This window comes from Rosa chinensis, chromosome 2, assembly GCF_002994745.2.
Source record: "Rosa chinensis cultivar Old Blush chromosome 2, RchiOBHm-V2, whole genome shotgun sequence".
NCBI classification, from domain to species: domain Eukaryota; kingdom Viridiplantae; phylum Streptophyta; class Magnoliopsida; order Rosales; family Rosaceae; genus Rosa; species Rosa chinensis.
Genome location: NC_037089.1, coordinates 37,807,450 through 37,820,436, shown reverse-complemented (window position 1 = coordinate 37,820,436; position 12,987 = coordinate 37,807,450). Strand labels below are relative to the sequence as shown.

Here is a 12,987-nt window from a genome sequence, read left to right as displayed (position 1 = left end):
GAAAGAGTAAAGCATGGTGAAATAGTTGTTTTGAGTATTGACACAAATTCACAGCTAGCAGATCCCTTCACCAAGGCCTTGTCAGTAGCAGCATTCCAGAAGCATACAACAAGCATTGGAGTTTTAGCTAATCTAGATGCTTAGGTACAGTAGAGAGTTAGTCCTATTGGAGCAATTTAAAATTTTAAGGTTCTTGAGTTCTTGTATTTTCAGTTGTGATATTTTTTACTTTTGTTTATCACAACTTATTTGTAATGACAGTTTTGATTATCAATAAAATTTTGAGGTATTTCCAGTTATGATTTTGCTGCAGCTTTATTGTTTTGTTTTGGAAATTATCATCTTGTTTTGAATATCATACTTGCTATCAGATGGCTTAAATCATGTATAGCATGATGTTGAGGTTCAAGCAATAATTTTAAGCCATCAGTGTTCAGAAAAATTGCTTGAGTTTCTGGTTTTAGAAACATAAAGTAGGACCTAATATATGTTTACTTGTTGATACACATTAACATATATTGTATCACTTCTGGTTTGACATATGTGGATTGCAGGAGCTTATGTTTGTGGTTTTGAAACTCTGCATTTTTGTTAAAATGTATACTGTTTCTTGCTCTGCATAAGTAACTGTGATCTGACCATGTTGGAATGGATTTTCGATTTGAGTTTGTTATCTGGCGCGCACTTCAGTAAGTTAAGTAGGTTTTGATGTTTTCTGGTGCAAATCATCGAGCATGATATGTGTGAGTCCAAGGGGGAGATTGTAAGATCAAATATGGACATAACACATATCATCATAAAGTAATTGATGATTAGCTTAATATCAATCCTAGTTTAACATGGATACAAACAGTAAATCAATACTTGTAACTTAATGAAGCAGTGTATCTATTCATTAAGGTAAGTAATCATATTCTTAGTCTGCAAGAAAGACTACAATGAAGTGTTACATTAGGAATCTAACTAGGAAACCTAAACCGATATGGATAGCTTTAATGGGAAGCTTCTTGAGGGTTAAGTCTCCTATATATACAGATGAATTGGTCCCTGATTACTACCGACGTTTTGCATATTGTTCTGTCCATTGAGAAGCAAGTTGGTAAGTAACAGAAGACCATATTCAGTGTTCGTGTTTGCTGCATAAGATGGAATCCATGCCAGTGATTGCTGAAGGTAAGCCTTAATCCCTTTTATGATTGTGTGCATATGTTGTGAGCATGTATATGGTTATTTTACAGTACGTATATAAATAAGTATTTTTACATCTTGTCTGGAAACATATATAAATAATGAATTGATTTCTTTTTTCAGTAGAATATGCTTCAAAAGTCAAACTCTTTCTAGCTAGATAGGTAACATGAGTTGCTTCGTCTACTGCACCTGTTAATAAAACATCCAAGCTAGCATGAAAGATATACCCTCTGGACTAATATAGCTAGGTGGGTATTTTAACCTCAACAGTGTCAAACACTCACTAATTAAGAAGTAAAAATCAACTCTGAAAAATTACGAAGTTGTTTTACGATACTTATATAGGAAAATGTTGGCACCCAATCAATTAAGGAATAAATAAAGATATCGTTTGTGGAAGTTTAATAACTTCTATCAGTTCTTTACAAGCAACAAGGTACAATAACCAGAATGAGGAGAAGTACTAGTTTTCTTGACATACTCACCTGAGATGTAAACAAGAGGGATTATGTGCCAGAAGTACAAACATACATGCACTAAAGTCAATCATTTGTGCATTACAGTTTACTTTTGGGGCCGATCAATGAATACATTACAGTTATTAAATGACAAAACATATCAGATTATCTATCTTCCTTTTACCCAAAACAAAAGTATTCAAAAGGTTCAGTGCAGCAAGGTTACAGTGACATACGCGTGTATTAGATTCTTTTTTTTGTTTCCTTTAATAGTTGAGGGGTTAGAAGTTGGTAGTCCTTCATCAAAAGTAGTCTAATACAAATACAAGGTGATGTAAGTTTTGAATAATCTTTTTAAGGCTGCATAAATCTTGAGATTAGTTACCATGCCATCTGCTAACTTCTTGCGGTCACATCAAGGGATCGAACAAAACATTTCCTCGAAAATAATATTGCACCGTTCACAAATTTAACCAATTGCAAGTAATACGATTTGGAGTCTAATCAAGGTTTTATCCATTTAGTTGAATATGAAATGTAGACTCTTTATTCATATTTCATGAAAGTCTGAAGATTTTATTAATTTAAGACTTTCTTACAAAAGTGAGAGAACATAAAATATATGTGGCCTCGTTAAAACCTTTTCCAGGTAAAACCCAATTGGGACAAAATGCCGGACAAAGAAAAGAGTACCACACGTTGATATACACAAAAAATTAAAACAAAATTGACTGACATTGTTGTCAATTAATCTTAACGTACAGCGAGCTTTTCATGCCAATACCAGCTACGAACACCATTGCATTTCACTCCAAAGGAAGTTGTTCTCCTCAGGACTAAAATTGATCACTGACTCCAACCAATCTGAACAATCAGCTGTCTTCTGTTGCTCATCAGTTGGGACCTCTACCAAAGACTCAAGCCAGTACGCATCATCCTGGAAGCCAATCGATCCACCACAAACATTATTGCTTCCAGATGGATCAATGCAACAATTTTCCGACAAATATGGCATATCAGTGCAACCATCAGAGGCCATTGACATGGATGATGTGGGAGCATAAAGAAGGGTGCTGTTTACCGCGTTATCTTCAGCCACATCTATATTACTACTTACACCATTAAGAACCGGTTCTTCCTTCTCTACCATACCCATTTCTTCTACCATTTCCTCCCAGAGAAAATCTTCCTCCGGCAGCGGATTAAATATTCCATAATAGTCTACAAATGAAGGCCCTGATGATTGCCCCTCGGATGCTAATTTTTGGAGTCCACCATTCTCCTCACCTTGAAGGCCAACTGCTTCAGCTTCTGATGAGGGTGCATTATCATCTTCAGAGCATTCCAATGACTCTTCTAGTTCAGCTGCAAATGCAGCATCATCTTCTGATGGCATTGTTGGTGGTGCATTATCAATGGATGGCACGGTTCGTTGTCGCTTCGCTTGCGGCTCAAGCAACACTTCTTGCTCCCTATTCGAGTTTTCTCCATCATCACAGGCATAATTGTTTTCAAGAAACTGTTCCTCTTCACGTTGCTTTCTCTTCTTTTCAATCTTGGTTTTGGGTTCACCATTCTTTCGTAGTCGACAAAGAACACAGTCTTTCACCTTTTGTTTCTTGTCTCTGAGTGATCGATCAAGGTAGAACTCGTACAAGATCCAACAGCCGTTGTGCACCGAGTCTTCATTCTTGTAAGTATATCTTTTCTTCAAGCCAACAATACAACCAGAATCAACATATCGTACTGGCTTGCCGGAGTCGTCCCCCTTCCAGGTGCCACTTCCAACATTCCGGCGTACGCGCTTGTCTGTGGAACTTATCTTCTTGTGTTGGGTGAAGAAGTAAATGTCCTTATTGAGCCTCAAGTCGTGTGGTCTTCTGGCCTTGAAGGTCTCCCATATCTCCCAAGGTTCTTGCTGACCGTAGAGGTCGCAGTCGAACACCACGCGGTTTCTGCCGGGCACGTTCTGTCCGCTCCACATCGGCTTGAGGTAAAAGAGAACTAGTTCATCGTCCATGGGGCAGAACCTCTGGCCAGGAAGTTGATTGCCTCTGCTCTCCTCCATTAGAAACTCTTGCTGCATGTTTTTCTTGCTTTTCTTGCTTTTGGAAAGAATTGTTTATGGAAAGAAGATGAATAGCTAGGTTTTGATGGATAGAATTGTTTCTGGATTAGGGTATTGATGAGTTTGTTTATAGAAAGTTATGGCTAGGGCTTTAGATGAGTTTTGCTTCAAAGAAGATGCGAGTAGCTAGGGTTTCGATGGATCAATTTATAGAAAGCAATGACTAGGGCTTCAGATCTACTTAGAAAATATGAGAAGGTTTCATAATTCAGATGGTCCAATTTATAGAAACTGATGACTTGGAGGCTAAGGAACCTCCTTGAAAGTAGGGTTTCCTTCATATATTACGTGGACCAATTGGATTTCCAAATCATAGACGGTTTCTATTTTTCTTTCCGTGCATGCGAACTCTTGCTGCACGTTTCTTTCTTTTCTTGATTTGATAGCCAATGGTACATCTCAACTAGAATCGTTTCTTTTGATTTGGCAGAGGAAAAATTTGAGAAATTATGCCATATTTTGTACTTGAGTAATGATTAGTTAGTCGGAATTGGAACTATCAAAATTGTCAGTACAATCAAATCTATGCCAATAACGATATGGGTAATGAATAAATATGGGATCGATGAACCTTGGATTAAGCTCATGAACATTCCTACCAATATTATACCTTACAAGATCTCTCTAACGGACTGTTAAACTCATTGTGGAGAATTGTGAAGTTCTGATGATTTTGGATGGAAAGGACTTTGAAATCAAGGGCGAAGGCACTAAGGGGCACATGTAATATATAATCCCACAGAAAATATATATAGGACTATACGATTTTCAGTCTCACAGTATTTTGTGGAGTGCAGAAGTATTCAGTAGCGGAAACATTTTAAAACCAAGATTTATTATCAGTCTTTTGTTATCTGTTAAAGTTCTGAGTACAATAGCTTTGACTATTGTAGTTTCTGAGTTATGATGGAATCAAGTTGTGCCTAACAATTTTCTTCTTGTTGCATGCTGTACGTTTCTTTTGGGAATTCAAGCAAAAGAAGTTCATGAGCTCTCTTATATTTATATTGTTCTGGTTAGAATTATATTGAGTTTTGGACAGAAATAAAAGACATATGGCAATGACTACCAACTTGAGGAATGTTAGAAATGAATAATTTTATCTTCAGCGATTTCTATCGCTAGTTCAATGAAATTTCCTTTTCTAAAAAAAAAATAAAATAAAATAAAAAATCAACTTGAGGAATGTTAGAAATGAATAATTTAATCTTCATATATCGTCAAGAGAACTGATGTTGAGTCGATCTCCACCTTATTAGCTGGGAGGCTGTCTGTAGGCCTAGAAGTATGGGGGGTATAGGGGTTAACAAACGGCAAGTATGAACCAACCCATGCTTGCCAACAGAAGCTGGAGATTAATGCAGAATGATCAAGGTTTATGGGGCAGAATTTATACTTTTATATATAGAGATATGTTCATATATGATACTTCTTTATATTATAACTATTTTTTTGATTAAATATGGACTTCATTAATACTAGCTTTGAGGTAATAACACTCATAATAAGAGCGCTGCCCCTTCAAGCTCTTGCATCAAAGTTTACATCACATAATTAGCCAAGATGGACCAAGCTCTTGGCAATACATCGATTGACTAAGCTTAAAGCTCTCCTAACTAAGGCATGAGCATTAATCTGGTTCTTTTTCTTCCGAACATGCTTCCAAGACACTACCACTAGTCTCCCTCCAACTTTCTAACTTCAACCCTGACTGCACTAAGATCCTAACCTTCATAATCCAATGGATTAATCACATTCAAAGCATCTCCAATTACTTTAAACTTCTTTATTATCTTCTAATTAAAAAAGAAAAAAGAAAAAAAAGTGCTCCAGTACATGGTCTAGGCCTCTGGGGTGGTGTTTGGGGCTGAACTGTTAAGACAGGGTTCGCAACAGAGAATTTGGAATGGTGCTCTAGTAAATTTTTGGAATGATAAATGTTCTGACCTTGCAGCTCTGAGACAATTTGCTATAGATGCGAATATATGTTAATGAGTAATGACAGTGCTTCTGTTCAGGATTTTCAGCAAAATGGTACGGTAAATGGATTAATGGAATGTTGATCTTTTAAGAAATTATCTTCCTCGATCGCCAGGTTATAAGTCATATTACATGCACAACTGATTCCTTGGATCATTCTAATGACAAACTCATACGGGGAAGTACATCTTCTGGTAATTATATCAAGGCCAAAATCATTGTGACTTTAGATGGCAGGAAATACGGTCCTTTGCAATACCAGCTCCTAAACTGAAGACATTTCTTTGGATTATTGTTTTAATGCTCACAGGTTAAGGATACATATTGCAAACTCTCCTAACTGTAGTCTTTGTCTTTAGCACATGGAAAAGATAGGACGCTGCTGTTATTGTAGAAATGCTCAACAAGTCTGGCATGCTGTTACCATCCCTATTACAATGCAGAATACTTTTCCCTGGGTTAGAAGGAGTGGATTATTGCTAATTTGAAGCAACATAGGTGCTTTTTAGAAATATGCAGTGGAATACTTTCTTTGTCTTGTGCCGCTGGTATATTTGGACATGAAGGTGCAAGAGGATCTTTGACCCTACTTTTCATGTTCCTCATAATATTTTCTGAAGTCATTATGAATTAAGCAACTGAATGGTGAAACTAAAATTGTAAACCTGTAGCGCAAAAGAGTTTGCCGATTAAATTGAAATGTTGGAGTAAGCCTGGGGTGGGAAAGGTTTAAGCTGAATGTTGATGGCTGTAAGTCTTGCTGGTTTAATTGGTGCAGGAGGCATCATTAGAGATGAAACAGGAGAGTGGACTAATGGTTTTATGGCCAATGTTGGTACTAGCTAGGGAAGTTATACAGGCTGAAGCTTGGGGCCTTTACCATGGTTTGCAACTTGCTCTAAGTCTGCATATCCAACGTACAATCCAACATCTTGAGGTGGAGTCTGACTCTGCAAAATTGATTACATTTTGCAAAATGAAGGTGTCAAGCTGCATCCTCTAGGTACCTTGCTCCTTAACTGTAAGCAGTCGATGGAACAGTTTGCTATACTGCTGCTCAGGCACATTCATAGAGAGGGAAATGTGGTGGCTGATTTTCTCGCTCAGGAAAGTGTGTGTGACGCTGTGGGTGTATGTACTTGTAGTACCCCTCTGACTCTGGTGATTGAAACTATTCTGGATAACAATTTAGGTGTTGCCAGGCCTGGCAAGGGGGATTAGCAATAACCACCCTGGTTACTTTTTTCTTTTTCCTCTTTGTTCTGGGATTTTTTCCCCTATTGAACCAAAAAATAAAATAATAACTGATGTTGATGATTACAAACTTGCATTTCCACAAGTATGATTCAAAGATTAGAGGAACTGTTTTGTTGCTCTTGATGTCACCGCAAGAAGTTAGCAGATGTTAACCAATCTCAAGATGACATTTTTAACATACATTATTCAAAGCTTAACACCTTGACACCTAGTAAGTTTTGAATAATAATTGCTTTCGATCATAGTTGTTTTTCAGCAAGGTTTGCTCGCTCTACTTTCTTCAAGTTCTTTTTCATTCTCATTCTTGACCAAGTATGGATGGTAAGTAAATTTTCAATAAAAAAAAAATTAGATGTCAATTGTACTAGAAGGCAATAGTGAAGCACCTAAACATCTGTAATTCTGGTTGACAAGGCATCCACTATAGCCAATTAATTAAGTTTTCCTGTAGAAGATGAGAATGCTATGATGCAGGATTGCAGGCATCTAATTTCCAATTCTAGTGTAAGAATTGCATGGTCCAACTACTTCAATATTCGGTATACAACACATGATAAAAATTATTTGAGATTGCTAAGATCATCTGGAATCTGAAGAACACTAACCTAAGCATTGCGTTTGCAATGCTACATGAAGTAATGGCCTCTTCCAAATGAGTGAACCACTAATTGTATCCCATTAGAGTTTGACAGCATAAGGTGTCAGGATATTATTACCAGAGATGACAAAAAAAGGTTATATGTAAACCAAAAGAGAAAAACAAATCTGAATCCTTTCTAAGGTTGTATACTGCCCTTGTGAAACCAAAATTCATCATTCGCCAGTTGCAATAATAGGATAGTGAGACATTTATCTGCGTGACAGACCAACTATGGTATACAATTGCACTATAATGTACTCAGGCGACACCTATTTCTACCACAAACTGAGTGGCATGTTCATAATGTAGCACACTCTAGTGATGTGACTGAGTCGTGAGTCTTTAAAACAATGAGAAAGAAAGGAACAGTTTGTTCGAGTAAATGGCTACTTTATTTGTATCGATAAATGCTGTCCTTTATTTTCCTTCAGCTTGTCCAGTAATTGTGAAAACAGTTTGTAGGATTAAAGGGATATATGTATCGATAAACACTGTCCTTTATTTTCCTTCAACTTCTCCAGTTATAGTTCATTGTTTATACTACCCCCAACAACTCAAAACTGGACGGCAAGAGCAGCAAAGTAGCTAATTGACTTCCTAGCTAAAGGTGGGGAAAACACTTTATTATGTAAATATCAAGAAAAACAATGTAAATAACTAAATATAGAACAGTTAGCATCTTATCATGATACTGCTTGGAATCAAAGTCAACACCAATTCAAACTGTTGCTGTTTCAATTTCCACATAAAAGTATCCATACATTACAGGGTACCAAAGAACTACACTTGCTAATCCAAAACAAAAAGTAAGGTATAAGAAGGCAATTTTCCATACAAGCAACTAAATTTTATGAAGTTAAGAAAAGAACGGAACAGTTGCCACATTAGGGATATTTAGAAGCCAATCACAGACATCATAGAGCCTTACCAAGAGGGTTCATCAACTTTCTTTTCTTATTTTCCAGTAGACCATTTGCCATTATTTACTAAACCATGAGCTGCCTAGTACCATTTTTGATGTCCAGACATCAAAAATTAATAACGCCGATCCTTTCCCAGAAAAATTTATCTGCATAAAGAGATTTTAAGTTGTTAGCCTGATTGCTACTGCAGCATTCAAGACCAAAATTTTTTACATTGTGAATACTCATTTTTAAGTACTTGGTATACCTTGTGACATATTCGGAACCATGTAAGGAGGACTGCTGAGTCAGGAGGAGATGATTGATCATTCACTGAATTGACACATCTTTCAAGCAGCTTAGCTGAGGAGAGAGAAATGAATTTAAGGCCTACGGAGAGCATAACATTAGAATAACTCTGAGGGTCATTTCATCAAACAGCTGGTGCTCACAAGTGATTCATATCAACTTTATCATAGCATGTAACAGGTGATTGCAGCCTCTTATCATAGCACAGCCTCATCTTCCAACATTGTTTTTAAGATGGATTGAAACCTGTTGTAGTCCTCTTCTTGTCTGCTATATATCAAATAAAGGATGTAGGGAACATTGTTTGTGTCCAAGTATACAGGTTGGTACTATTTACATGTGCTTTTGAGTAGGAAGACAAACCCATGTGGTTTCTCACAAGCTAGTGTTCCTACTTGGATCCCATCTCAGTTCCTCTTCACCAATCATTTCATGTAGCTGATAGTTTTCCACATACCATTTTTTCATCTATATATACACACATGATCGGGTTTATTAGCAAAATCAACTCCTCTCCTTGCAAGCATCAAATTAAGCTTTCTCTGCTTCCCAAGTCCTTTGAATTCTTTTCTTCCTTTTTTAATCATTTATCTAGAAACCATGGGTTTCCAATTGCCACGAATCGCTAGCACAAAGACATCAGCTATCCCCAAAGGCTGCTTTGCAGTCTATGTTGGAAAGAACCAGAAGAAACGATTTGTGGTTCCATTATCATATTTGAACCAACCTTTGTTTCAGGATTTGCTGAGTCAAGCTGAAGAAGAATTTGGATACCATCATCCAATGGGCGGTATCACAATTCCTTGTAGTCAAGACACCTTCCTTGATCTCACTTCCCGCTTAAGTGTGTGAAGGAAGACTAAGGAAGTGGATCTTGGATCCAAAACCTTCTCATTTCGAAACTCGCTGCTGAATCAAGATAAAGACGAGTCTATGCTTGATCATCCAACTGAATGGACTCACACCTGTTCAAGGAAAACTTCAGCAATGCTGAAGTTGCCATTGAGCTGAGCAGGAAGATACAAAATTTGTGAAGCGGACAAGTGGCGACATCATCTGAGCTCTCTATATCAAGGATCCAATTTTGTCTTCACAGTTAAAATTCTGTGTTTCAATTCCTTGTAAACTTCTTTATTGCTATCAAGAAAAGTTAGGGAATACATTTCAAATCCTCATCAACTTCCTTTATTTATTTATTTATTTCATTATTTTCTAGCCCCTTCTGGCCTGATTACCTCTGCAGCATCAAAAACCAAACATGTGACTGTGATGGTTAAATGGATACCTAGTTTACCTACTTATATGGTAATATGACATGGCTATACTTCTGGCAAATAGAACTGATGATTTCATTGAAGTTTCTCACTACACCTTGCCATTCCTAACTCAGCTAAGACCAGCTCTATCATTTAAACTGTAAACAAGTAAAGAGGACTTTCTAATAAATAATAATAAATAAATAAATAAGTAAATAAAAATGATTTCTTGCTAAGGGGAAACGCAAGAATAACAATAGCAAGTCTGTAAACTTTCTAAAGTACTTGACCAAAGTCGGAGGTGCAGCACTCCATAAATTCATAGTTTGCAAAGAATATTTTCATCAAGGACAACAATCACTTGAGTAATTATATTTTCAAGGAACATCCATGTATAATCATGATGAATCTGCAACATGAAAGATAGAGGCAGTGAATAAGGCATTAAGGAACAGCTGAACCACAGAGATAATAGGAATAAATAGAAGGTAGAGGATCAAATGACAGAGCCAAAATTGTTGCATATATTTTTCACTTGTTGCATTTTACAGCAAGAAATCTTTCAATTGCATTTTATCTACTCCTATTTATTCCTATTATCTCTGTGGTTTAGCTGTTAGGAAGTGGATCTTGGATCCAAAACCATCCGCAAAATAACAGAGCCAAAATTGTTGCATATATTTTTCATTTGTGTGAGTAAACCGGTTTCAAAACCATTTCAATAAGAGCATAATATCAAAAAATATAGAAACTGAAAAACAAAAAAAACTCAGATGCCACTTCCATGAAGAAAAGAGCGAGAGAAAACAAACAGTAGACAATGGTATCTTGTTTCTCAGGTGTAAAGAGTGGCAGGTCAACTGAAACTGTAGACAACTACCTCAAAGATCTGCGGGCCGGGGGGGGGGGGGGGGGGGATTGGCGATGAGAAATAGTAGATAAATGCAATAGAAAGATTTCTTGCTGTAAAAAGGATAGAAAACTGAATTCTGGAGTGCATGAAAAGAGTTATAATCTTCCCTTGAAAATTAAGTACTAGCAGGGCAATGACACTACAAATTCCATGATTCATGAATGCATAATTTCTCATCACTGGTATTACAGTGAATAGCTTGAACTGCTCTTCAAATATCTAAATCATTACCTGTGCTGTTTTCTTGTCATGGTCGACCATCAATTGACTTTTCTTGATTGACTACACAAAATGAGAAACTTCCTCAGCATGAACCAGCTAAACCACATGCTAGGCTCGCTTGTGAGCCAACAATTCTTGTCTGTAAAGAAACATTATTCACCAGTGCTGGGTAGAAGTGCAAGTCTGAATCAAGGCTCTTATGAGTCTTTATCTAATATGTTTTATTAGACAGATACCTCACTTCTGGTGGCACCTGTATTGTCTGTCAACTCAAGGAGGTAGGGAAAGATGTTTTTAAAAAGGAACAGCAAGCTTATGCATATGCTGGGGATGAGTTACATGAACGGCAGGACAAACCCATGTGATTTCTTGATTTGAAACAAGCTAGTGTCCCTCATTGGTGCCAATACTAACCACTCATTTCATATAGCAGAGATCTTCCACACACCCTTTCATCATCTATATATAGACATATGACTTCAGGATCAGTAACTCAACTCTTCTCCTTCATTAAACATCAAAGCTTCCTATCTTTCCCAGATCCTTTCAACTCTTTTTATTGTTTATTCACTTGGGAATATAGAAGCCATGGGTTTCCGGCTGCCTGTAATTGTTAGCTCCAAGAGAAGTCTTGCCCGATCTTCATCTAATGCGAACAAGACAGCTTCAAAGACCTTAGATATCCCAAAAGGCTACTTTGCGGTCTATGTTGGAGAGAGACAGAAGGGAGAGAGCCAGAAGAAGCGATTTTTGATTCCAATATCATACTTGAACCAACCTTCATTTATGGTTTTGCTGAGTCAAGCTGAAGAAGAATTTGGATATGATCATCCCATGGGCGGTATCACAATCCCCTGCAGTGAAGACACCTTCCTTGATCTCACTTCCCGCTTAAGTGTGTGACTGAATGATGAAATGAAAATGGGATCCAACTTCAAATTCAAAAGGCATCAGAGTTTCAGAACATGCTGCTGAGTCAAGATGAAGAAGAGACAAGACGAAACTGAATTGATTCACCTCTTTACTGAAGGGAAGGATTTCTAACTCTGAAGCTGCTACAGAGCTGAAAGAAACAAAATTTATGAAGCAGACCAATGGCGACTCCATATGAATTCGCAAAAACAATTCGTCCGAATATCACAACTCCATTTTTGAGTGCAAAGATAGTGAAATTTAGTCTTAGTCCCATTTAAAACTTTTCCGAGGATCACATCCTGGGAATATATAATACAGTCCAATCCTCATCAACTGTCTTGTCTTATTTTGTATTAAACCATTGCCAGCATATACTAAATCGAAGCATAGTTTTACAACAAATAAACCAACTGTCTATAGTTCTAACCATGACTTACCTCACACCATTTTGACATCCAGTTAAAATCCTTTCTCGCTAAAATATATCTCCAGAATCAGAGATTTTAAGCTGTTAGCATGATTGCCACAGCAGTATTGAAGACAACTTTTGTGTAATATGGATAACTCATAAGTTGAATTACTGGTCCAAAAAGAAGACTCCTTATGGAGTCTTCAGACGCACAAGCAAAGATGGATTGTCTGATTTTCGTTATTCGAAACAAGAACTAAACTAAATGTAAAGAATACTCCATAAGTTCAAATAATTATAATAACTCATCAAACAACAAGTGCTCTGAGCTCACAATTAATTTATATCCACTTTATCTCGAATGATCGAAGTCCAACACTCAATTCAAGCACTCAAACCTAAGTCGC

General features: G+C 37.0%; 2 protein-coding genes across 2 annotated transcripts; one reads left to right on the top strand and one right to left on the bottom strand.

Annotated features, from left to right (window-relative positions):
• Window positions 1–2,436: 2,436 nt before the first annotated feature.
• LOC112184257 (NAC domain-containing protein 2-like) lies at window positions 2,437–3,735 on the bottom strand. Its single transcript, XM_024322524.1, has one exon. It carries the CDS (start codon window positions 3,733–3,735, stop codon window positions 2,437–2,439), a length of 1,299 nt encoding a protein of 432 aa, XP_024178292.1.
• Window positions 3,736–10,754: 7,019 nt separating this feature from the next.
• LOC112186843 (auxin-induced protein 15A-like) lies at window positions 10,755–12,167 on the top strand. The gene has a single exon (XM_024325382.2). The coding sequence runs from the start codon at window positions 11,845–11,847 to the stop codon at window positions 12,157–12,159; it is 315 nt and encodes a 104-aa protein (XP_024181150.1). The 5' UTR covers window positions 10,755–11,844; the 3' UTR covers window positions 12,160–12,167.
• The last annotated feature ends 820 nt before the right edge of the window (window positions 12,168–12,987 follow it).